General features: G+C 37.6%; 1 protein-coding gene across 2 annotated transcripts in view; it reads left to right on the top strand.

Annotated features, from left to right (window-relative positions):
* The window catches only part of PKHD1 (PKHD1 ciliary IPT domain containing fibrocystin/polyductin), a 431,042-nt gene that overhangs the window by 404,167 nt on the left and 3,890 nt on the right, over positions 1 to 22,985 (top strand). For both annotated transcript variants that reach the window (XM_014782549.2, XM_087438704.1), the window contains 2 exons: positions 4,519 to 4,677; positions 8,295 to 8,417. In XM_014782549.2, the coding sequence (XP_014638035.2) occupies positions 4,519 to 4,677; positions 8,295 to 8,417 (282 nt within the window). The remainder of the gene's footprint in view (positions 1 to 4,518; positions 4,678 to 8,294; positions 8,418 to 22,985) is intronic.

The raw sequence follows: 22,985 nt of genomic DNA, 5'->3' as shown, positions 1-22,985 counted from the left end.
AGACCAGGTCTATGAGGTGAGGCTCTACCAGAATGAGATTTACAAAAGTTTAAATTGGAAGAGAATAGATGGAAGATAAAAAGAAAACACTAAAAGCCTGCACTTCTGTGACTCATTGATATTATGTTCTTAACAGTACAGGTCCCGAGAGTAACTCCTTGTTTCCAGGTATATCAGTTTCTAGTGCCAGAATCATTTGGGAAAGCAGCCCTCATTCACACATTGATATGCCGATCAATGAAATTTCTTATTTCTAGCAGGCTTCAAAATAATGATGTGACCAGCATTGGTTCATACTGTTACTATTTCATTCATCCACAAATCAAGCAGAGAACTTGCAATCATTTTCAGTATTTTCACTCTTCTCCCTTAGAGTGAGGAACAGCTATCTTAGAGAGAGGAATACATCATTATTCCTATTTTATTTCATTATTTTTTTGTCTATATTATTTATTTATTTTTCTTAAAAATGAAGAAAAAGGACAGAATTTATTAATGCCCAAAAATGGCAGATATTGGCAGATGTGATTCCTGCTTTTAGATCATGGAAATTGGCAATCTGTCTTTCCAAAGTTTCTAATGTTTTCCATATCTTTATCTTTTTATGGAAATATATGTCACTTTAATCAATTTTTCATTAATCACTGTATACAAAGACATACATTTCTTCAGCTCCATAGATAAATCACAGACTTATAAAGATATTTCATTTCCTTTATGTATATAGATTCTTTACATATATTTATTTCTCGAGATATAATTGACATAACATTGTTAAGTCTGAGGTGTGCAACATGTTGATTTGACACAATATGATTGCCCCTGTAGCATTAACTAACACCTCGATCACGTCACATAATTATCATTTCCATTTTGTGGTGAGGACAATTAAGGTCTAGTCTCCTAACAACTTTTAAATTTATAATACAGCATTGTTGACTATAATTGCTATGCTGTTTTAGAAATAAAGAATTGAGGAACCGGGAAGTTAAATAGGTCTGACCAAGTGGGTATGGAATCCTCATAAGTCTTTCTGATATGTTCACTAATCCAACCCATTTATCCATTTCTGAACTTCCTGAGACACTGTCAAGAGGGAAGGGTTTCTATAAGTTTGTACTACTGCTGCCCATGCAGCCTTTCCACATTCACTATCATTATTGGGGTCTAGGCTCTGGTTTCTCCAACCATTTCTGGGCCCCACGACATGCTTAGGGGCTTCTCAGGGGCTGCTGGGCTGGGAAGAGATTGAGGGAGCCAGGCATGCTCCTGCCACCTAATCCAGAGAAGCTCTATTGTAGTTGCCATTTCTACACTTGGAATACTCTTCCTGCGGAAATTCACATGGTTCAGTCATTAGTTCACTCAGGTTTCTTCTCAAATGTCACCTCTGAGAGGCCTTGTCTGGATCAGTCAGTCTACAACACCATCCCCAACGCTGCTCCCACCTCCAGTTATTCTCTGTCTTCCAGCCTCTCTTTAGTCTCCTTCATGGAACTTAGCACTACCTGGCATCAGAGTATCTGTGTATCTGCTTGTTTGTCTGTTGCCTCTGTGCTCTGTCTCCCATTAGAACCTAAGTTCCCAAAGGGACAAGAAGACTTCTACTTAGTTCAGCGTTATATCCTCAGGGTATAGAAAAACCTGGCACATCATAAGCACAAATAAATAATATTCATATTGTTTATGAGTACGTGAGTATATTGAGATTATGTCTAAGATTACATTTTTAACAAGTGTTCTGCTGTTAAAACTATTTGAAAGCTGGTCGTCTCTTTTTTAGACCCAGATTACTGCTCCAGGCTTGTAAACTGCCCTCCCTGACTTCAGCCTCTCTGTCATTATTTGTGTTCTAAACACTTCTGTGGCCTGATCTTCTATATCTCACATGGCACATGCCACTTCTCAGCTCAGAATTTTCCCTTCTATGACACTTTATTGCCTTCAGAATATAGTCAAGGGCCTTTTGGCTAACATCTAATGCCCACCAAAATTTGTCTCAAAATGCTTTCAATCAATTCCAAGTATTTCCCAGCATTAATTTCCTAAACATCAGCTATTCTTTTCTCCTTTCAGTCTTTATTTGCTCGACCTTCAAAGCCCTGCTTAGATATTCCCTCTTCTCGAACGCTTTTACTGATCATATGAATGGAAAATAACCTTCCAACGCAATTGATTTGCATTATTCAGGTGGTGTGTCACATTCTGATTTGTATCACCAACATTTGTATGTGTATCTTATTTCATTTACTGGCTTGTAAATATCTGAAGCATGAGAACAGTAACTTATCCACTTAATATAGTAAGCAATCACTGAGCAATTATTGGAAAATGGATAAAAGATTGAAGAATTTTATTTTTACTTCTGTGAATCCCTAGTAAAACCCATTCCCCCATCTCTGGGCTAGATTTAGCTTATTAAGATGCCCATAAAAAGCAACTCATTGATAACAAACAAGCCAAACGTGGCTCAAGTATAAGATGTATACACAGGAGAACCATTCTAGCTAATCTTATTATGGGAGATTTGGGACTGAGTCAGCCAGGAGTCAAGAGACTGAAGACCTGACTGTGACTTCCAATCAAATTGTCAGGTTCAGCCCAAAGAAAGCACAGTAAAGAAAAACATGGTGTTTCCTCCAGTAGAGAAAATAAAAACTCTGTTTTTGCCTGAGGTATTCAGATGAAAACAGAGTTTGGCATTTGTTTGTTTTGAATGAGCTACTCAAAAATGCTGGCTATAACTAACTAAAATTCATAGGGAAGTATTTTTTTAATTTTTAGTTTTTGTATTGAAGTATAATTGACATATGATAAACTACACATGTCTAAAGCATGCCATTTGATAAGTTCATATGAATGTACACTTCCATGAAAGCATCCTCACAATTTGGATAATGAACATATTTATCATCTCCAAAATTATGGGTAAATTAAAAAAAAATTTATTAAAAAATAATATACGGTAAAATTGATCTTTAATGGTATCTCTTTTTATGAATTCAAATACATGTATGGATTCATGTAATCACCACCAGAGTCAGGACACAGAACTTTTCCAAAAAAATCTCCCTTATGTTATTCCTCTGTCCTCACATTCTCCTCTGCCACTACCACTAATAACTCTGATCTGTTCTCCATCTGTATAGTTTTGTCTTTTGTAGAAGGTCATTTAAATGGGATCATACATTATGTATGTACCCTTTAGAGATGGGCTTCTCTCACTAAGCATAATGCCTTTGATGTTCACCTCAGTCATTATAGATTAAGAGTTTCTTCCTTTCTTTCTTCTTTCCTTCTTTCCCTCCCTCACTCCCACCTTTCCTTCTTTCCTTTTCTCTCTCTCTCTTCCTTTCTCTCTTTCTTTCCCTCCCTCCCTTCCTTCTTTCCTTCTTTCCTTCTTTTTCTTTTTGGCCGAGTAGTATTCCTTTGTATGGATAAACCACAGTTGGTTTATTCCTTCCCCTGTTGAAGAACCTTTGGGTTGTTTCCAGGTTTGGGTGATTATGAATAGAAGTGCTATAAACATTTATGTACAGATTTTTGTGTGTCTAGGCAAGTGTTTTTTTAGATTCTTTTATGCTTTGTTTCAAAAATAACAATGGAGTGAGAACCAAATTTTAGTCTACTAAAAGAGGAAGAGTTTGTGGGGCTGGCCCCATGGCAAGCAGTTAAGTGCGCTCGCTCCGCTGCTGGCAGCCCTGGTTCGCATCCTGGGCGCACACCGATGCACCGCTTGTCAGGCCATGCTGTGGCGGTGTCCCATATAAAGTGGAGGAAGATAGGCATGCATGTTAGCCCGAGGCCAGTCTTCCTCAGCAAAAAGAGGAGGATTGGCAGTGATGTTAGTTCAGGGCTGATCTTCCTCACAAAAAAAAAAGGAGGGGGGAGGAGTTTGAGATGAATTCTTAGAAAGATGCTCTCTGAAAAGGAAGTCGCCCATTTTGCCCCGTCTTCCATAGCTAGGATGGCTCTGTCTATCAGCCACTGCTTTGCTCCCAGTTTTCTAGATAACGAAATTCTCATGGACGTTAGAAATTCTCTTGGCTCTGTAGTAGGAGTCCCTGAGCCCCTGTTTGGTGTGTTACATGCCATATTTTAAATAGCATAGATAAGTCAGAGCAAGTAGTTGCAGACATTTTGGAGCTAAGAGCATTTTTGTTCTAATCAGAGGAACATAGGGTGAAACTGAAATTTTGCATTGGTGGAGAAGGTAAGTCTGAGAATAAAAAGGTAAGTCTGAGAATAAAAGGGGAGAATTGGAAGAATTCCCCATCAGTAATGGACAAAATTGCAAAGAACAATTGTATGTTAATGTTGGAATTGCATTCTTGTAGTTCTTCAGAAATCCAAATCTTGGATTTATTATTGGTTGGTTTGTTTAATCATTTAATTTAATAAATATTTATTGAACCTACTAAGTGCCAGGTACTGCTGTAGGCATACCTTTTCCACAATATTTTCATTATAATAGTATCTTAGTAATATGTTATTATTGAGACTTTCTTTTTTTCACAGGGGCCAATTTCACGGCTCGGTCCAGGCCCTTTGCCATCTTACCTGTGACTATGTCAGAGAGGTCGACAATCATCCTGGCTGCTTCCACGTGCTCAGTGGTCTCATGGTTGGCTCTGTGCTGTCTGGTGTGCTGTTGGTTTAAGAAAAGCAAAAGCAGAAGTATGTATATATATTTTTTTGGAATGAAAATATTGGGAAAAAATGCCATCATGTACAATACATTAATGATTCTTTTTCTTCCCCCAAAGATAAATGTTTGTGAACCTCTGCAACATACTAAACCACATGGAGCCAAATTGTTCAATTCATACAGAAGAGACAAGGATTGCCTAATCTTAAATAATAATAGCAATCATAATGAAAGCTCATATTCATTGAATAGTCACTATGGACCAGGTTCTAAGTACTTTAGATACATAAATTTATTTCCTCCTCACAACAACCCTATGAAGTAGGTACTAAATACTATGTCTGTGTTACGGAGGTGGAGTATGAGACATAGAAAGGCTAAGTAACTTGCCCAAGGTCTCACAACCAAGAAGAAACTGGGCAGCTCGGCTTCAGATCCCACTCTCTGAAACACTGTGCTCCACTGCCCAGGTGACCCTCCAAGAAGTGAGTTCAAGAATCAGGGAGAAATGTCCTCTTTTCTTCCAGAAGAGAGTGCTTGGTATTTTTTTCTCTAGGAGTGTAGAAATTAAGTATATCCTTGAATATTTTCCCAGAAGTATCTTTTTTTTTTTTGGCTAGAATCACTGAGGAGAAAATATTCTGTGAAAGAGGCTTCTTTCGGTCTTTCCACTCTATTCTTTGAGTGGAGGAGAGAGGAGCAGATCAGGCTCTGGCAAATTCCTTACTACACCCACACCACACTCCCCAGACTGTCAAATGAGTGAAAGAAACACTTTGAGATACTAGGGGATACTAAAAAGACCAAAGTGATCAGCAAGAGTGAGTATAAAAGAGGGAAAATGAGGAGAGGCCAAGAAAGAAAGTCAAAATAAAGGAAGGAAAGAGGAAGAAGCATGATGCCACTACTAGAAGCTTAGATTTCTGAGAGATGCTGGGGACAGGCAGCCCCACTAGATGCACGCTTTATTTTGAACCCAGCTTCAGCCTGATATCTCTACCTCTATGCCTGTCCTGGTGATTTCACTGGACAAACTACAAGGAAACTCTAGGCTTCCTTGTCTTTCTCAAGATGAATGGGATCTCGTCCTGGGTGTTGTCTGTGATTGGTTGAACCACAGGATTTTGTTTTAAAATCTGAAGTTTTATCTGTGTGTGTGTGTGTGTATAGTGCTTTCTGGTTTAAAAGCAAAGACTTTCCATAATTTTTAATCTCATGTGATTCTGTGAAGTAGGTGATTTAATTCTCACCCTCCATTTTGTAGCTAAGCCCACTAGCATGGAGGGACCTCCCAGTAAGCTCTGCTCACCCCATCTCTTCCCTTTTGTTCCCCCACCTCAAGAGGAAGCTTCTTCCTGCAGTTACTGCTATATCAGTTCCCTCAGTGTCCTCTTTTTGCTCTTTAAACCTTTCAATATCTGTGAACACATTTCTCTGTATTAAATTCCCACATTTTCCTGACTGCACACAGACTCCTAACTTTCTTTAAAAAAAAGAAAACACAAAAAACTAAAATTGTAAAGAAATCAGAAGGAACTTTATGAAAAAATTTACAGTGGTCAGTTCTGTATGAGTAATTCGTATTATATCTTTCTGTATTTTTCAAACTTCTAAAATTAGTATTCATTCCTTTTGAATCAGAAAAATATATTGTTCCTCATCTTCTTCACAGAAGATGATTCTCTGATGCAGCTATATGGTTTATGTCTCAGTTCACAAATTTTCTTCTCAGGACCTCGCTACACTTTCAATAATTATTGAAAACCCCGAAGAGCTTCTGCCAATGTTTGTTGTATCTATCAGTATTTCCAAACTAGAAGTTAAAAGAGAAAATGTAAAATTTACTTATTAGTTAATTTTAAAATAACAATAATACATGTATTATGTGCTAACATAATTAACATATTTTTTACTTAAAAAATATGTTTTCAAAAAATATATCGTGAAAAGAATGTCATTTTCCAAACCTCTTTAATGTCTGCCTTAAGAGAAGTCAGCTGGATTTTCCTAACAGCTTCTACATTCTATGTGTTGCAATGTATTGTTGTGACTGAAGTATGTGAAGAAAATCCAGCCTCACACAGATACATAGTAGAAAAGGGAAGAGTATTTTAATAGCCTTTACAGACAGTTGTGGATATTCCTCTTTGTTAGTGCACCCAAACTGGACAAGAGGTAGTTACTTAAAGATACATCTCAATGTACTTTTCGTATTCTGTTATATGAAAATCCACTAGTTTATTCTATACCTTGAATCGAGCTTTTATCCATGAATGATTTTGAAAACTTACACTTTGGCCATTTGGAAAATATTGTTTCACTGAGTTATTCATATCTTCTCAATGTTGATGTATTTCATTCTACAATTTAAAAAATAACATTTGTTAATATCAACATGGATCTTCCCGAATTAGAAATCTGTGAAGCTCATAATAGTTAATACAAGTTTTCCAAAATTCTAAGTTTTCCCATGAAAGCTTGGATTTTATCATTGGCAACAAGTACTGTCAGTTGTTTCTTTGAAGTTCATTCAAAGAAGGCTTACTTCATTCAATTTAAAAAAATCTGCCAAATATCCAAGTATGATAACCATAATTTATCTTTCAATCATTGTTTCAAGGACTTTTAACGTAAAATGGTGTTCCACGAAAAAATCAACTAGTTCAGCTCAAACCTCATTCACGAAAGTGTTTTCCTTGAGAAAATCATCATATGTCATGGCATAGCATTATCTGCCATTATATTACAAATTTATTTGTTTATCCTCTGCCATCCAAACTGGAATAAAAGCTCTCTGAGGGCGGGGACCAGGTCTTTCTTACTCATCGTCTTTACACTGCCTAGAAAAGTGCCTGGTGTGAGAATGTAAATATATTTTTGATTAACGTATTTAATAAATAAGTGAATAGAAGGTAAAGCATCTCTTCAGTCAACAGTAGACTGAAGATATAAAGTCTTCCATCAAAAGCACACATCTGCATGAGCTCTGTGGATTGTACCAACATCAATCTCTTGGTTTTGATATCATATTATAGTTATACAAGTTATTAACAGTGGAGGAAGCTGGGTGAAAGTGCATGAGTCCTCCTTGTACATTTCTTTGCAGCTTCCTGCGTATCTGTAATTATTTCAAAATAAAATATTAAAAAAAAAAATATCAGTAACATTCTATACCAGCTCTGTTTCACTGAAATATAACATGAACCACAAACGTGAGGCACATCACGTAATTTTCTAGTAGCCACTTGACCTAATACACCAAAATTTATTTTGACATGTAATGAATATAAAAACATTAGACTACAATATTAGATATTTTAATTTTTCCAAAATCAGGTGTGTATTTTATACTTATAGCACATCTCAATTCGAACTAGTCACGTTACAAGTGTTCGATAGCCCTATATGGTGGCTACCATATTGGACAGTACAGTTTTATGCTTTAAATTTGGTGGTCAGTATATGGGATTTTCTTTTGTTATTCTTCAAGTTCTGAATATATTATATGCATTCTATTGCGTGTATATCACAATCATTTTGTGGAAGAGTAAAGGGGAAACATGTTAACACTTAGGGCCCATTTACAAATAAAAATGCAATTTTATTCTTAAAAAACAAAAAACACTTCTTTTTTTCATTAAAACAGAAATAAAAAGTGAAGAGATTTCTGAATCCCAGAGTAATGCTCAAAAGAATAAGAGTCACGTCTCATCCAAGCACCAAGGATCACAAGTAGAGACTGGAAAAGAAGACACCGTGATAGGAGAAGGTAAGCTTGGACCATGGGGATGATTCCTACAAGAGAGTCTCATTGTGGATGAACTCTAGCCTGAGCCTCCCCTTGGCTTCCAGTTTCTGAATTAATTTAGTTTATAGCCCCTTCTTTAGTCTTCGTTACTTCTTCTCAAGGAAATTATACCGCAGCATAGGAAAACACAAGTCCAGCTGATTCACTCAACTACCAACCAATTATTCAAGTTGACATTTATATATTTTCTTCTTAGTAGAAGATTATTGGTTTAACATTTGAATTCATTACATAGAGAAAGGGAAAACCAGAGTATTAGGCATATAATCTTTAGCTGTTGCATAGCTGCCAGTTGGCAACATTATTGAATTTGGGAAAGAAAAGAATGTAGTTGCTGAATACCAACTATGCAAATTAGATTGAATATAGAACCCCCCAGAAATGAGTCAGCTTTGTTAAGCTCTGATTTGTTGTTTAGCCATACTTTTAGCAAAATGTATTATTTGCTTACGTTGTGCATTATACCAGATGATTTTGCTTGTTAATGTTAAATTGTAATTAGAATTAAGGCCAAGCAGACAAAAGATAAGTATTTGCCTCAGACCAATGCTTTGTCCTTGTCCTTCTAAGGACACAGAAAATAGGAAAGCAGTAGGCAGAGCATGAGCTGGATTTGCCAAGTATGGATGTGGTGTATGAAAAATATTCATATAATTTCCGTGGGTCTGAAACATTTTGCAACATCCACTCTAAAGAGCAGAATATTTCTGTTTTTTCTGGGTAATAACCAATTATTGTGATATTTTCTGCTTGAAAAGGACTATAAATCTTACTGGTTCTGAGTGCGTATTTAATCAAAAAATAGCAGTCCAATGTTGTTCTGCCTCTAACTAGTGTAATGAACTCTGGCAAGTGTGTGTGTGTGTGTGTGTGTGTGTGTGTGTATCACTTTGTGTGACTGTTTGTATTTTTTCCCATGGAGGAAATGAAGTTTTTTTAAAAAAAATTCCCAACAAATTAGCCAGCCATACTTCAGCCCCTGGACCTGCATCAAAATGTGGTAGGGGGTGTAGGTGGGTGAAGGTGTGAAGAATGGAGACAGAGATAAGGGAACAGGAACTCTTTCTAGATTCCATCTAAGACTACTTTAATTTTGCCTTCTAGAAGCCTCTTGTCTGCAATATTGCAGCAAATTCAGGATAGGTGTTTGAAAATGTTCATCTGAACCCAGCTCTGTGAAGAACAGAATATTCAGCTGCATTCTTCAGTGATTGTTCAGTGATGCTAATCTCTCCCCTAATCTCATATGGCCATCCACATGAATCTTAGTTGCCCTGCTTAAATTAACTACATTAAGCAGTCCACAATGCCTGTTTTATTAAGGAGCATTTTTTATGTGGTGGCTTATTAATAAATTATCAGCAATGAGACAAGAGACAGGGCTCCTGTGGAAGAGTTTACATGGAAGAGATGGGAGTATCAGAGGCCATTTTATTAGGACATCCAAGTTAAAAATAGAAAGGTGTGTTATCCGAATCCTCCCCTGGGGATTATAGCGAATTTCTTTCCTTATCTTCTAAGTTTTGTCCAAATCTTAAGAGCATTGTTTCCAAGGCAAGTAATGAGCCATCTCCTGCTTTTCTTTGGAAATTATTACCAGCTAAAAACACCTAATTATTGGTAGCTTTAAATAAATTTGGTTTTATTTTATTGTTTCCATGGCACCTTAATTTCCCTGTCCTTCTGTGTTTTTAAACTTTTGGCATTTGCTGATAAAGTGATTGGCTGTCTCCCTCACGAGCACTTTGCATTCACTAAGCACCACCACACCACTATGTTGTTTAGCGATGGAATTGCGCATTTTCACTGTCCAGTAGATTCAGACTGCAAATTCACCATGTTAAAGCTTTTACTAAAAATTGTGTGGATGCAATAGGGGTGGTAGAGAGTTGTGATGGGGGAAGAAGGGAGGAAAGCATATGTCCCTTGTATTTGACTGTTATGAGGGTTTATGGATATAGAGCCCTCTGAGCCAGCTTTTATTTTTTTTAATTTTTTTGTTTATTGGGGTAACATTGGTTTATAACATTCTATAAATTTCAGGTGTACATCATTATACTCCTATTTCTGTGTAGATTACATCATGTTCACCACCCAAATACTAATTACAACCCATCACCACACACATGTGCCGAATTATCCCTTTTGCCCTCCTCCCTCCCCCTTCCCCTCTGGTAACCACCAATCCAATCTCTGTCTCTATGTGTTTGTTTGTTGTTGTTATTATTTACTACTGAATGAGGGAGATCATATGGTATTTGACCTTCTCCCTCTGACTTATTTCACTTTGCATGATACCCTCAATGTCCATCCATGTTGTCACAAATGGCAGGATTTCATCGTTTCTTATGGCTAAGTAGTATTCCATTGTGTATGTATACCACATCTTCTTTATCCATTCGTCCCTTGATGGGCACTTAGGTTGCTTCCAAGTCTTGGCTATTGTGAATAATGCTGCCATGAACACAGGGGTGCATGTATCTTTATGCATTGGTGTTTTCAAGTCCTTTGGATGAATACCCAGCAGTGGAATAGCTGGATCGTAAGGTAGTTTCATCCTTAATTTTTTCAGGAATCTCCATACTGTTTTCCATAGTTGCTGCACCAGTCTGCACTCCCACCAGCAGTGTATGAGAGTTCCCTTCTCTCCACATCCTCTCCAACACATGTTGTTTCCTGTCTTGATAATTATAGCCATTCTGACGGGCGTGAGGTGATATCTCATTGTAGTTTTGATTTGCATTTCCCTGATAGTTAATGATTTTGAACATCTTTTCATGTGCCTGTTGGCCATCTGTATATCTTCTTTGGAGAAATGTCTGTTCAGGTCTTTTGCCCATTTTTTAATTGGGTTAGTTTTTGTTGTTGAGATGCATGAGTTCTTTATGTATTTTGGAGATTAACCCCTTATCAGATGTATGGTTTGCAAATATCTTCTCCCAATTGTTAGGTTGTCTTTTTGTTTTGTTGATGGTTTCTTTTGCTGTGCAGAAGTTTTTTAGTTTGATGTAGTCCCATTTGTTTATTTTTTCTATTGTTTCTCTTGCCTGGTCAGACATGGTACTTGAAAATATGTTGCTAAGACCGATGTCGAAGAGTGTACTGCCTATGTTTTCTTCTAGAAGTTTCATAGTTTCAGGTCTTACATTCAAGTCTTTAATCCATTTGGAGTTAATTTTTGTGAAAGGCGTAAGGTAATGGTCTACTTTCATTTTTTTGCATGTGGCTGTCCAGTTTTCCCAACACCATTTGTTGAAGAGACTTTCTTTTCTCCATTGTCTGTTCTTGACTCCTTTGTCAAAGATTAGCTGTCCATAGATGTGTGGGTTTATTTCTGGGCTTTCAATTCTATTCCATTGATCTGTGTGTCTGTTTTTCTGCAAGTACCATGCTGTTTTGGTTACTATAGCTTTGTAGCATATTTTGAAATCAGGGAGTGTGATACCTCCAGCTTTGTTCTTTTTTCTCAGGATTCCTTTAGCTATGTGGGGTTTTTTGTTGTTCCATATAAATTTTAGGATTCTTTGTTCTATTTCTGTGAAAAATGTTGTTGGAACTTTGATAGGGATTGCATTGAATCTATAGATTGCTTTAGGAAGTACGGACATCTTAACTATGTTAATTCTTCCAATCCAAGAGCCCGGAATATCTTTCCATTTCTTTGTGTCTTCTTCAATTTCTTTCAGCAATGTTTTATAGTTTTCGGTGTACAGATCTTTCACGTCTTTGGTTAAGTTTATTCCTAGGTATTTTATTCTTTTTGTTGCAATTGTAAATGGGATTGTATTCTTAATTTCTCTTTCTGCTACTTCGTTGTTAGTGTATAGAAATGCAACTGATTTTTGTATGTTGATTTTGTATCCTGAGACTTTACCATATTCATTTATTACTTGTAAAAGTTTTTTGATGGATTCTTTAGGGTTTTCTATATATAAAATCATGTCATCTACAAATAGTGACAGTTTCACTTCTTCCTTTCCAATTTGGATCCCTTTTATTTCTTTTTCTTTCCTGATTGCTCTGGCTAGGACTTCCAGGATTATGTTAAATAGGAGTGGTGCGAGTGGGCATCCTTGTCTGGTTCCTGTTCTTAGAGGGATAGCTTTCAGTTTTTCACCATTGAGGATGATATTAGCTGTGGGTTTGTCATATACGGCCTTTAATATTGAGGTACTTTCCTTCTATACCCATTTTATTCAAAGTTTTTATCATAAATGGATGCTGTATCTTGTCAAATGCTTTCTCTGCGTCTATTGAGATGATCATGTGATTTTTATTCTTCACTTTATTGATGTGGTGTATCACGTTGATTGATTTGCGAATGTTGAACCATCCCTGCATACCTGGAATAAATCCCACTTGATCATGGTGTATAATCTTTTTAATGTATTGTTGTATGTGATTTGCTAGTATTTTGTTGAGGATTTTTGCATTGATGTTCATCAGTGATATTCGCCTGTAATTTTCTTTTTTTGTGTTGTCCTTGTCTGGTTTTGGTATTAGGGTAATGTCGGCTTCGTAGAATGAGTTAGGGAGCTTCCCCCCCTTCTCAATTTTTTGGAAGAGTTTGAGAAGGATAGGTATTAAGTCTTCTTTGAATGTTTGGTAGAATTCACTAGGGAAGCCATCTGGTCCTGGACTTTTATTTTTGGGGAGGTTTGTGATTACTGTTTCGATCTCCTTACTGGTGAATGGTCTATTCAAATTCTCTATTTCTTCTTGATCCAGTTTTGGAAGGTCGTATGATTCTAAGAATTTATCCATTTCTTCCAGATTGTCGAATTTGTTGACATATAGCTTTTCATAATATTCTCTTATAATCTTTTGTATTTCTGAGGTGTCTGTTGTAATTTCTCCTCTTTCATTTCTGATTTTACTTATTTGAGCCTTCTCTCTTTTTTTCTTGGTGAGTCTAGCTAAAGGTTTATCAATTTGTTTATCTTTTCAAAGAAGCAGCTCTTGATTTTATTAATTTTTTCTATTGTTTTTTTAGTCTATATTTCATTTATTTATGCTCTGATTTTTATTATTTCCCTTCTTCTACTGATTTTGGGCTTTGTTTGTTCTTCTTTTTCCAGTTCCTTCTTAGAATGCACTTGTTAGGTACATTGTTAGATTGTTTATTTGAGATTTTTCTTGTACATATATATATATATATATATATATATACACTTCCTGCTTAGAACCGCTTTTGCTGTATCCCATAAATTTTGGCATGTCGTATTTTCATTTTCATTTGTCTCCAGATATTTTTTTATTTCTCCTTTGATTTCTTCATTGACCCAATCGTTGTTCAGTAGCATTTTGTTTAATCTCCACGAATTTGTGGCTTTTCTGATTTTCTTCCTATAGTTGATTTCTAGTTTCATACCTTTGTGGTCAGAAAAGATGCTTTGTATTATTTCAATCTTCTTAAATTTATTTTGTTTTGTGGCTTAATATGTGATCAGTCCTGGAGAATGTTCCATGTGCATTTGAAAAGAAAGTGTGTTCTTTGGCTTTTGGATGGAATGTTCTGTACATGTCTACTAGGTCCATCTGTTCTAGTGTGTCATTTAAGGCCAATGTTTCCTTATTAATCTTCTGTTTGGATGATCTATCCATTGGTATAAGTGGAGTGTTAAAGTCCCCTATTATTATTGTGTTACTGTCTATTTCTCTTTTTATGTCTGTTAATAATTGCTTTATATATTTAGGTGCTCCTTCGTTGGGTGTGTAGATATTTACAAGTGATATCTCCTTTTGTTGGATTGTTCCCTTGATCCTTATGTAATGCCCTTCTTTGTCTATTTTTACAGTTTTAGTTTTAAAGTCGATTTTGTCTGATATGAGTATTGCTACCCCAGCTTTCTTTTCACTGCCATTTGCATGTAGTATCTTTTTCCATCCCTTCACTTTCAGTTTGTGTGTCTTTAGGTCTGAAGTGTGTCTCTTGTATGCAGCATATATATGGGTCTTGTTTTTTTATCCAATCAGCCAACCTATGCCTTTTAATTGGAGCATTTAGTCCATTGACGTTTAAAGTAGCTATTGATAAGTATGTACTTACTGCCATTTTTTAATTTTTTTTTTCTCAGTGTTTTAGTAGTCCTTCTCTGTTCCTTTCTTTTTCTATACAGAATTGATGGTCTCTTTAGTTTGACCTCCATCTGGAAGCTCTACTCTTTAACTCCCTTCCTCCTTTATTTTATGTTTTTGATATCATATCTAACCTCTTTTTTGTGCATTTGTATCCATTACTCTCTTATCATGGAAATAGATAATTTTTCCTATTTGTGGTCTTCTCTTTTCCGCTTAAATCAGTCCCTTTAACATTTCTTGTAGTACTGGTTTCTTGGTGACAAACTCCTTTAATTTTTGCTTGTCTGGGAAACTTTTTACCTCTCCTTCCATTTTGAATGGTTACCTTGCCGGGTAAAGTATTCTTGGTTGTAAGTTTTTTCCTTTAGCACTTTAAATATATCATGCCACTCTCTTCTAGCCTGTAAGGTTTCTACTGAGAAGTCAGCTGATAGCCTTATGGGGTTTCCTTTTTATGTAACTTTTCTTTCTCTTGCGGCTTTTAGGATTCTCTCTTTATCTTTAATTCTGGACATTTTGATTATAATGTGTCTTGGTGTGGGCCTCTTTGGGTTTATCTTGTTTGGTGCTCTCTGTGCTTCTTGTACCTGGATGCCTGTTTCCTTCCTTAGGTTAGGGAAGTTTTCATCTATTATTTCTTCAACTAGATTCTCTGCCCCTTTGTCTTGCTCTTCTCCTTCTGGGACACCTATAACACTGAAGTTAGTGCACTTTATGTTGTCCCAGAGATCCCTTAGACGGTTCTCACTCTTTTTAATTCTTTTTTCTTTCACCTGTTCAGCTTGGGTGATTTCTTCTAGTCTTTTGTCCAGCTCACAGATCCGTTCTTCTGTATCCTCTACTCTGCTTTTGAGTCCCTCTAGTGAATTTTTCATTTCCAGTATTGTATTGTTCATTTCTGATTGGTTCTTTTTTATATCTTCCATTTCTTTGTTGATATTCTCACTGAGTTCATCTATTCATCTCCCCAGATCAGTTAGCATCCTTAACACTCTTTGTTTGAACTCTCTGTCGGGTAGGTTGCTCATTTCTGTTTCACTTACTTCCTTTTCTGGGGTTTTGTCCTGTTCCCTTACTTGGAATGTATTCCTTTGCCTCCTCATTTTGCTTCTGTCCCTGTGCTCGTGTCTATGTATTAGGTAGGTCAGCTGCGTCTTCTGCTCTTGGATAGGTGACCTTATATAAGTGATGCCTTAGGAGGCCTGCAGCGTGCTTCCCTCAGTTCTCATGTTCCAGGAGTGACCCCTATGTGAGCTATGTATGTCCTTCTGTTGTGGCATGTTTGCTCTCCCTGTAGGTGCCCAGGGAGGCTGCGTTATGCTCCTCGCCAGCTGTTGTAATGCTCAGCTGCTTGTAGTTTTTGTGGGCCCTTCAGTCTCTTTATTGGGTTTGGGGAGCCCCAGCACAGTTGGCTTCAAGTTCTAATACCAGTATTTCTTTTAAGTGAGTAGGCCTCCAGATTGCTATAAGCCTCCAGCCTTTAGGTCTCTTGTCAGCTCTCTGAGGATTGCAACTGGGTGGGGCTGGCCTCAGGCACGGGAGCACCCAATTGTTTCGGGCTTTGGAATGTGGGGCAAACCCCCTATGTGGGTCTTTGAGAAGCACAAATCTTCTGCAGCTGACAAGCCCCGCCACCCACAGGTCCACACACACAGTCAACACAGTCCTGCCCTGTGTGCATACCCCGACCTCCTGAAGTGGACCCAGTCTCTCCACGGTGGGAGTCCCACACACTCCACCACCACCCCACACTCTGCACCTGCTCCTTGGGCACGCCCTGCCCCACTGAAGTGGGCTCAGTCACCAGGCTGCAGAGAATCCACTCACCAATCTATGCAGGCCCACAAGTTGCCTGAGGGCTTGTTGTTGAGTTGGGCCAGTCCCTAGGGTGGGCAGCCTGCCCTGGCTGAGCTGGATTAAATCCGTGCTCTAGTGGGTGGGGCAGACTCTCGGCTAGCAGGCCCCAGGGAGAACTCCAATGGCGTCTGTGTCAGCACGCCCACACCAGGCCACAACAATGGCTGCTGCCAATGTCCCAGTCCCTGGAGAGGTCTCACCCCTCACTGAGATGTACTCAGAGCCTATCAGGGGAGTCTCTTTTCACCAAAGCACTGTACACCTTTCCTTCTGGTGATTTTAGGTTGCTTTCTGAAATGGGTGAGTTTGCGTGGGGGCCCTTTATGAGCCAGTTTTGATTTCTTTGTGAACCAGCTTTTCTGGGGTTACTCCCCGGTGTTTTAGTAGCAGGCAAAGTCAGATGTTATGCCACTCATCTCGATTGTGCTGGGTCCACAAAACGCCCACAGTGGGGGCGCTCCCCCGCTCAGGGCCCCCCTCCTCCAGGGAGGGCTGCTGACCTGTGGGCTGCTCCCCGGCGGCCATGAGGCACTGCGGCTTGTGAAGGCGGTGTTTTTTCTCTCCAGAAGGGAGTTTCTGCCTCTTCCACCTCAGTTAGGATTGTTGTTTGTTGCAGGAGTTCCTCTTATCCAGTTTTCAGTTCTGTCTCAGGGGTAATTTTTCCATGAGTAGTTGTAAATTGGCTGTATCTGTGGGAGGAGGTGAGTTCAGAGTCTGCTTACACCGCCATCTTGACTTCTCTGAGCCAGCTTTTTAAATTCATATCTGCTCTTGTCACTCTGCTACCCAGAAGATTTAATGAATTCCCATCGTTGGTTGGAGAAGCAGGACAATGTGACAGCTAAGAGTGTGAAACCCAGGAGTCAGACAGTCTGAGTTTGATCCTGACCCCCGCCCTCCGCCCCACCCCCATTGCCTTGCTTTGTGGCCTCAAGCAAGTCAGCTATCTTCTTTGTGCCCTTTAGTTTCCTCATCAGGACAAATGCTGTGATAATACTGCAGCACACTTGGGGTTGTTGTACAGATTGAGTTAATATCACAAAGATCACAGAACAATTCCTGGCATAGTGCATGTGCTGCGTACATGTTATTTATCATTGGCTTTTCTTCTTGGTATTTAAGACTCAAAGCCCTTCAAGACCTGACTCCATCCTCTCTTTCTAGTCTTGACTGTCACCTTCCTGCCCCCTGCTCACACTCACCATAAGAGCTCACTCATCCTGAGACTTGTCTAATACCTTCCCACCCATTTGCTTGCAAAATTTCTTCCTATTACATTGCTTATCTTCTCCTCAAGCTTTTAAGCACCAACTGAAATGCCTTTCTTTTCATAAAGTCTTCCCCAATCCCTCTTACCTCAAGGAAAATGAGTATTGTTCTCTTTGGGTTCCAAGAATACTGAATATGTGCCTCCATAGTAACACTTAGGGTTTTGGGAATTTTTTATGTATAGATGGCTCTCTGTCCCACAGGCCAGTGGTCCTCAACCAGGGGCAATTTTGCCCCCCACGTAGTGTGGCCAATTCATTCTGGTTTTTCCAGAACTTTCCCAGTATTAAAAATCAAAGACTTGTGTCCCAGGGACTCCCTCAGTCCCAGACAAATGGTGACAGTGGGTCACTCTACCTCCAGAGGACATTGGCAATATCTGGAGACATTTTTGTTGTCATAGCTTGGGGGTGAGGGAAACTACTGGCATCCAGTGAGAAGAGATTAGGGATGCCATAAACACTTTACAATGTACAAGACCACCCCACAACAAAGATTATCTGGCTCAAGAGGTCAATAATGCCAATGTCGAGAAACTCTGGCAGTTCATCTTTGTAACATTTAGTTGAGACACTGCTGGAATGACTTAACAAATGTAATTATTTATCTCCCTATTAAATAATTATGTATTTATCTCTTGATATTTACTTAGTACTTTATAAGTTCCTCTCTGTATAGTTACAAAGGAAGTGACATCTTGTCCCTTGTCCTTTATGAGTTACCAATATGGTTGGAACACAAGAATAATATTTGGGGGAAAATGAAAGAACAATTCCTGGCAATAAACAATTAGGTGTAAAGCAATCACAACAAACAATATATATTTGAAGGATTTACAGATAGGAGAGGATACTAAAGGAGAGAAAGAATATCATTATCCTAAGTTACAAGTTTAGTCCCTCTAGCTCCTAAATCATGTCACACTGTTTCAAATTCCTTTTGCTAAGGCCTTGGCTGTCTAGTTTGTACAAACTCAGGTTCATGGAAATTCCAGGAAGGCAGTCCTGCTTTGCTTTGTCAAAGCTCAATTTTGTATCATTCCTTCTCAACTGTTTCCTTATTCCCCTAATCTGGTTGCTAGCCCCAAGTCTTCCAGGCTAGACTACTCAGAGTTATCTTTAACTCCTAGTTCTCATATTACCCCTGTGCCCCTGCCAAGGTTTGTCAATTCCACCTCTGTGATGTCTTTGGTTTTCATCTTCCACCATTTTATGTTTTATAAGTACAAATCTATGAGAATGACAGGGATTGGGGAGGAGAGGGATGGCCTCAAGGTGTCTGGAAGCAGAGAAGAGCAAAAGAGCTCAGGACTAGAAATTGACCCAAGTTCCCAGGAGAGTAAAACTATATTTGGAAATATATTATATTAATTATATTAATATATTAATAAATAGCATGTCCATGTGATAAAATAAAAGAGATATGAACATCTCCTGATTTAAAAACATCAATAAAATCTAGCACTATTTCTTAAGAAAACTTCAAAACATAACCAGGAATAAGAGCCTGCCTGCTAACTAAGATGGAGAATTCCAACACTATTTGCAACCAAGATCCAATATCCCATATAACAATGGCATATTAGAAGAATTAATACTCAAATGAGGACAAAATACATAACCATAATTTTATACCACAATTTCGTAATATATATTTTGGAATGCTAAGAAACGTAGACAGATAGAAAACAAAATTAAGAGGACAATGTTGGAGAAAATACATGAAGGCTTGCAGATGATATAATTGTTTAAGGATAACTTAAAAGATTCCACCACTAACTGCTATAATTTATAAATGACTTAAGTAATTTATTCAAACATAATATCAACCTATGCAAAATAATGTTGTATAAAAGTCAATGGTATACAGTCAGGAAACATACTGAAATATACAATAGTGACCGAAGAATATTCTGTCTTGTAAAAAAATCTTAACAAGAGATATGTTGAACTTATGAAAAAAATAAACTATATTTTACGAGTAGTTTAAAGAGAAGACTTGAATACATAAGGAATTACAATATGTTTCTAATTAGATTGACTAATATTGCAAAGATCTCAATTTTTCTTAAAGTAACTTTGGTTAAATGCAGTTCAAAAATTTTTATACAGAGTAGACAGTATAAGAGGATTCTAAAGTTTATCAGAAAATATAGATCAATGATACAAAGGCAATTTTTTACAAGAAATTGATTTTATGATAGTGAGAATGGGTAGCTCAACCAGGGAGATAATATTTATGTTACTATTTTTAAGACAATTCAATACTGACACAAGAATATATGGGCACATTAGTGGAAATAACTTCAATTAGATATAGATATAGATATTAGATATAGAAATGTAATATATTATAAAGCAGATAATAAAAATAAAGGAAAACAGAGCAGTAGTCTATAAATGGGGCTAGTGGATTTGACTATTTAGAACATTTATCAACAGATTCACCCTTCAAAAAATACACCAAAGTAAACTCCAGATGGATTAATGAGTTAAATTAGGTTTACTAAAACATATCCATTGCTAGCGTATTACAAAAATAATGAAATGGAGATCACTTATGATATAATGTGGGATGAAAGGTGTTTTATCTTTATCTTTTTAAAATTTGTATACCTTCCTGATTTGTCAAGCATTCATTATGACAAATAAATGATACCTTTTCACTTAAAGGAACAAATAATCTAGAAAGGACATAGGTAATAGTATTTATTACTTATTGCATTTACCTTCTTCAGTATGCGGGCAGGACTGTTGCCCATATTGACAGCCAAGGTGAAACACATTTTTATGTTGGCTGATCAGCCACCCCTCTTTCTGCTGCAGACTCTGTTTAGGCTCTGAGGTCCAGGGGATTATGTTGAGTCATCTGTCCTGAATCCAGGTCACCCAACTTTGAATGTAACACTTGGAGACCTGGCTAAGAAAATATGAACAGTGAGGGTGGGGTTGGAGGGAAGGGGAGATTCATTGTTAATATTCCTATTGCAAAAGAAGCCAGTGACCAGTACCCACACCAATTTTATAAATCACAGGCACAGCATATATTTGTTGTCTTAGGAAGTTTTGGAAGCCAAAAGAAGTTAAGGATAGCTGGAAAAGTTATAGCTGACTGGTGAACCTGGAAGGCCCCAAAACCACTGCCTCTTTTTCATAGAGAAGGGACGTATGTGCCCATATTTTATCCCATTCTTCCTAAAACTTGATCAAACCCACCAGTGGGACTCGAAGAGGCATGGAAGGGCAATTTGAAATCCTATCTTTCCATTTTAATGGGGACTCACCAACAAGGTGGAGGTGGAGAGAAGGCAAGCCAATTCATATGTTTTGTTCTTCCTTCCCTACAACCCAAACATTCAGCGGAATGCCTTAGGACACATATCTGCTATAAATTCATTTTTTATCTAATTTGTCTGAGATCTAAGCTTCATGTGGAGGTCTAAGATCAAAAGATCTGATTCTTTCTGATGTTGGCGCTGACATATAAAGTGTGCTGACTTAGTTCTGTCTATAACCTCACAGTGGGACGCGGCCAGCCTCCCTGGGCACCTTTACACAGTGCACTTTCATTTTGGCTGGGGAGTCTGTCAGGTGTGTTGCTGATTGGAGCTACCATGTAAATAATTCACGGGAGGTTTTTAATGTTTTTGGGCCTGCAAAGGAAAGCTACGCTTGTGTTAGCCTTTTATGAATAGATGCAGACGTGAAGAACAAGGAGGAACAGATTTCCAGTGACGGTCTCTTGAAAACAGGATAACAATGTCTTCAATGGATTGAAGATAGGTGACTTGTAGTGTTTGATTCCTCTTGTATGAAGTAGTATTGGTTTTCCCAAGGGATAAAAAATTCAAATCGTTTTTTCCTTTTTTAAGTTTGCTTCTACCTGACAATTTATTATTCTTGTTCTTTGGTTATTTGCTGATCTTGATAAACTATGTCTTTTCTTCCTGGTGGGAGCAGTAATTATGGAGATGACACCAACCTCAGTACTTGGCATAGAACTGGGCATAATAGGAGGACAAGGTTGATGGCACAAAGAGTTTCTTCCTTGAAGGCACTCAAAGCCTCGCAAGAAAGACAAGACTTTCATACAAGGAAAGGTGACCAATAATAGAAGCAGTTGTACAAGTCAAGTGAGAAACTCCAGTCAACAAGTGTTGAGACATAAATCAATGTAGTTTGAGCTGTCAAGGAACAGTTCTGGAAGGGTTTGAAGATCCCAAAGAGAAACTAGGATAACCTAAAAGTTCTCATAGCTCTAAGCAAGAGAATTATCCCATAGTTAGGTGGCCATGGGAGATTCATGCTAGGCAAAAGAACCATGGAAAAGGAGAGAGAAGATATGAATAGCATGAGTTTGGCAGAATGTTAATTGATGTGTCATGGAAACAACATAAACAGCGTGATTACTTTATCTCATTTTACTGTTCCAAATCCAAAATGTATTACATAAATTTATGTTGTTATTACTTTCTCTCTTCCTCACCTCAGTTCTCATTTATTGTTAGATTAAATTGAGGTAGGAAATTGGGAATGTTTGCCCCACTACTATCTCTTATATATAGTGTGATATAGACATGATTACTGTATCCTAACTCAAAGCAAGACAGATCTCAGTAAACTGAGAGAGGAGCATAATACAAAAGTTAATAAATTAGCGTTAATATTGTATATAAAAGAGTGGCTAATGAATTTGGTGGTGACGTGAAAAAAGCAGGAAAGGGAAATGTTGATGACAGTATTGTCACCTATCTCCCAGGAGTTAAGGATAGTTCTCAACCTTTTCTTCACTGTAAGGCACATGCAAGATGACATTCACAGGCATGCATGCTGTACTCTCGTGCATGTATCCAACCGAACATTCTTCTTAACTCTCCATTGCTATCTTTAACTTTACACAGTATTGGATGGTGCTTAGAGTCCAAACTCTGGAGCCAAAAATCTTGAGTTCTGTAAAGTAAGTAAGATCTGTCACTGCTTTGTATGTAGTCTTGGAAGTTACTTAATCTCTCTGTACCTCAATGGCCTCCCCTCTAAAAGGGAGATAATAATAGGACTTACTTCAGAGGGTTGTTTAAGGATTAAATTATATATATGTAACTTAGTGCCCAACATGATGATTACTATAAGTGCTGTACAAGTGTTACTTTAAAATACTATTAACCTTTCTCTCTTCAAAGAACACATATTGGAATGCAAGTGAATAAAGGTGTCATGAACATAGAATAATCTTGAATTTCCTTTAATTTGTTTTAAAAAAACTATAATTTAATAGATTTATTTAAAAAATTGAACTATAATACCTTATTGTTTATAAAAATAG

Source organism: Ceratotherium simum, chromosome 13 (assembly GCF_057802395.1).
Source record: "Ceratotherium simum simum isolate JZ-2026a chromosome 13, ASM5780239v1, whole genome shotgun sequence".
In the NCBI taxonomy this organism is placed as follows: domain Eukaryota; kingdom Metazoa; phylum Chordata; class Mammalia; order Perissodactyla; family Rhinocerotidae; genus Ceratotherium; species Ceratotherium simum.
Note: the sequence above shows the minus strand (reverse complement) of the source record. Positions and strands in the feature narration are given on the sequence as shown.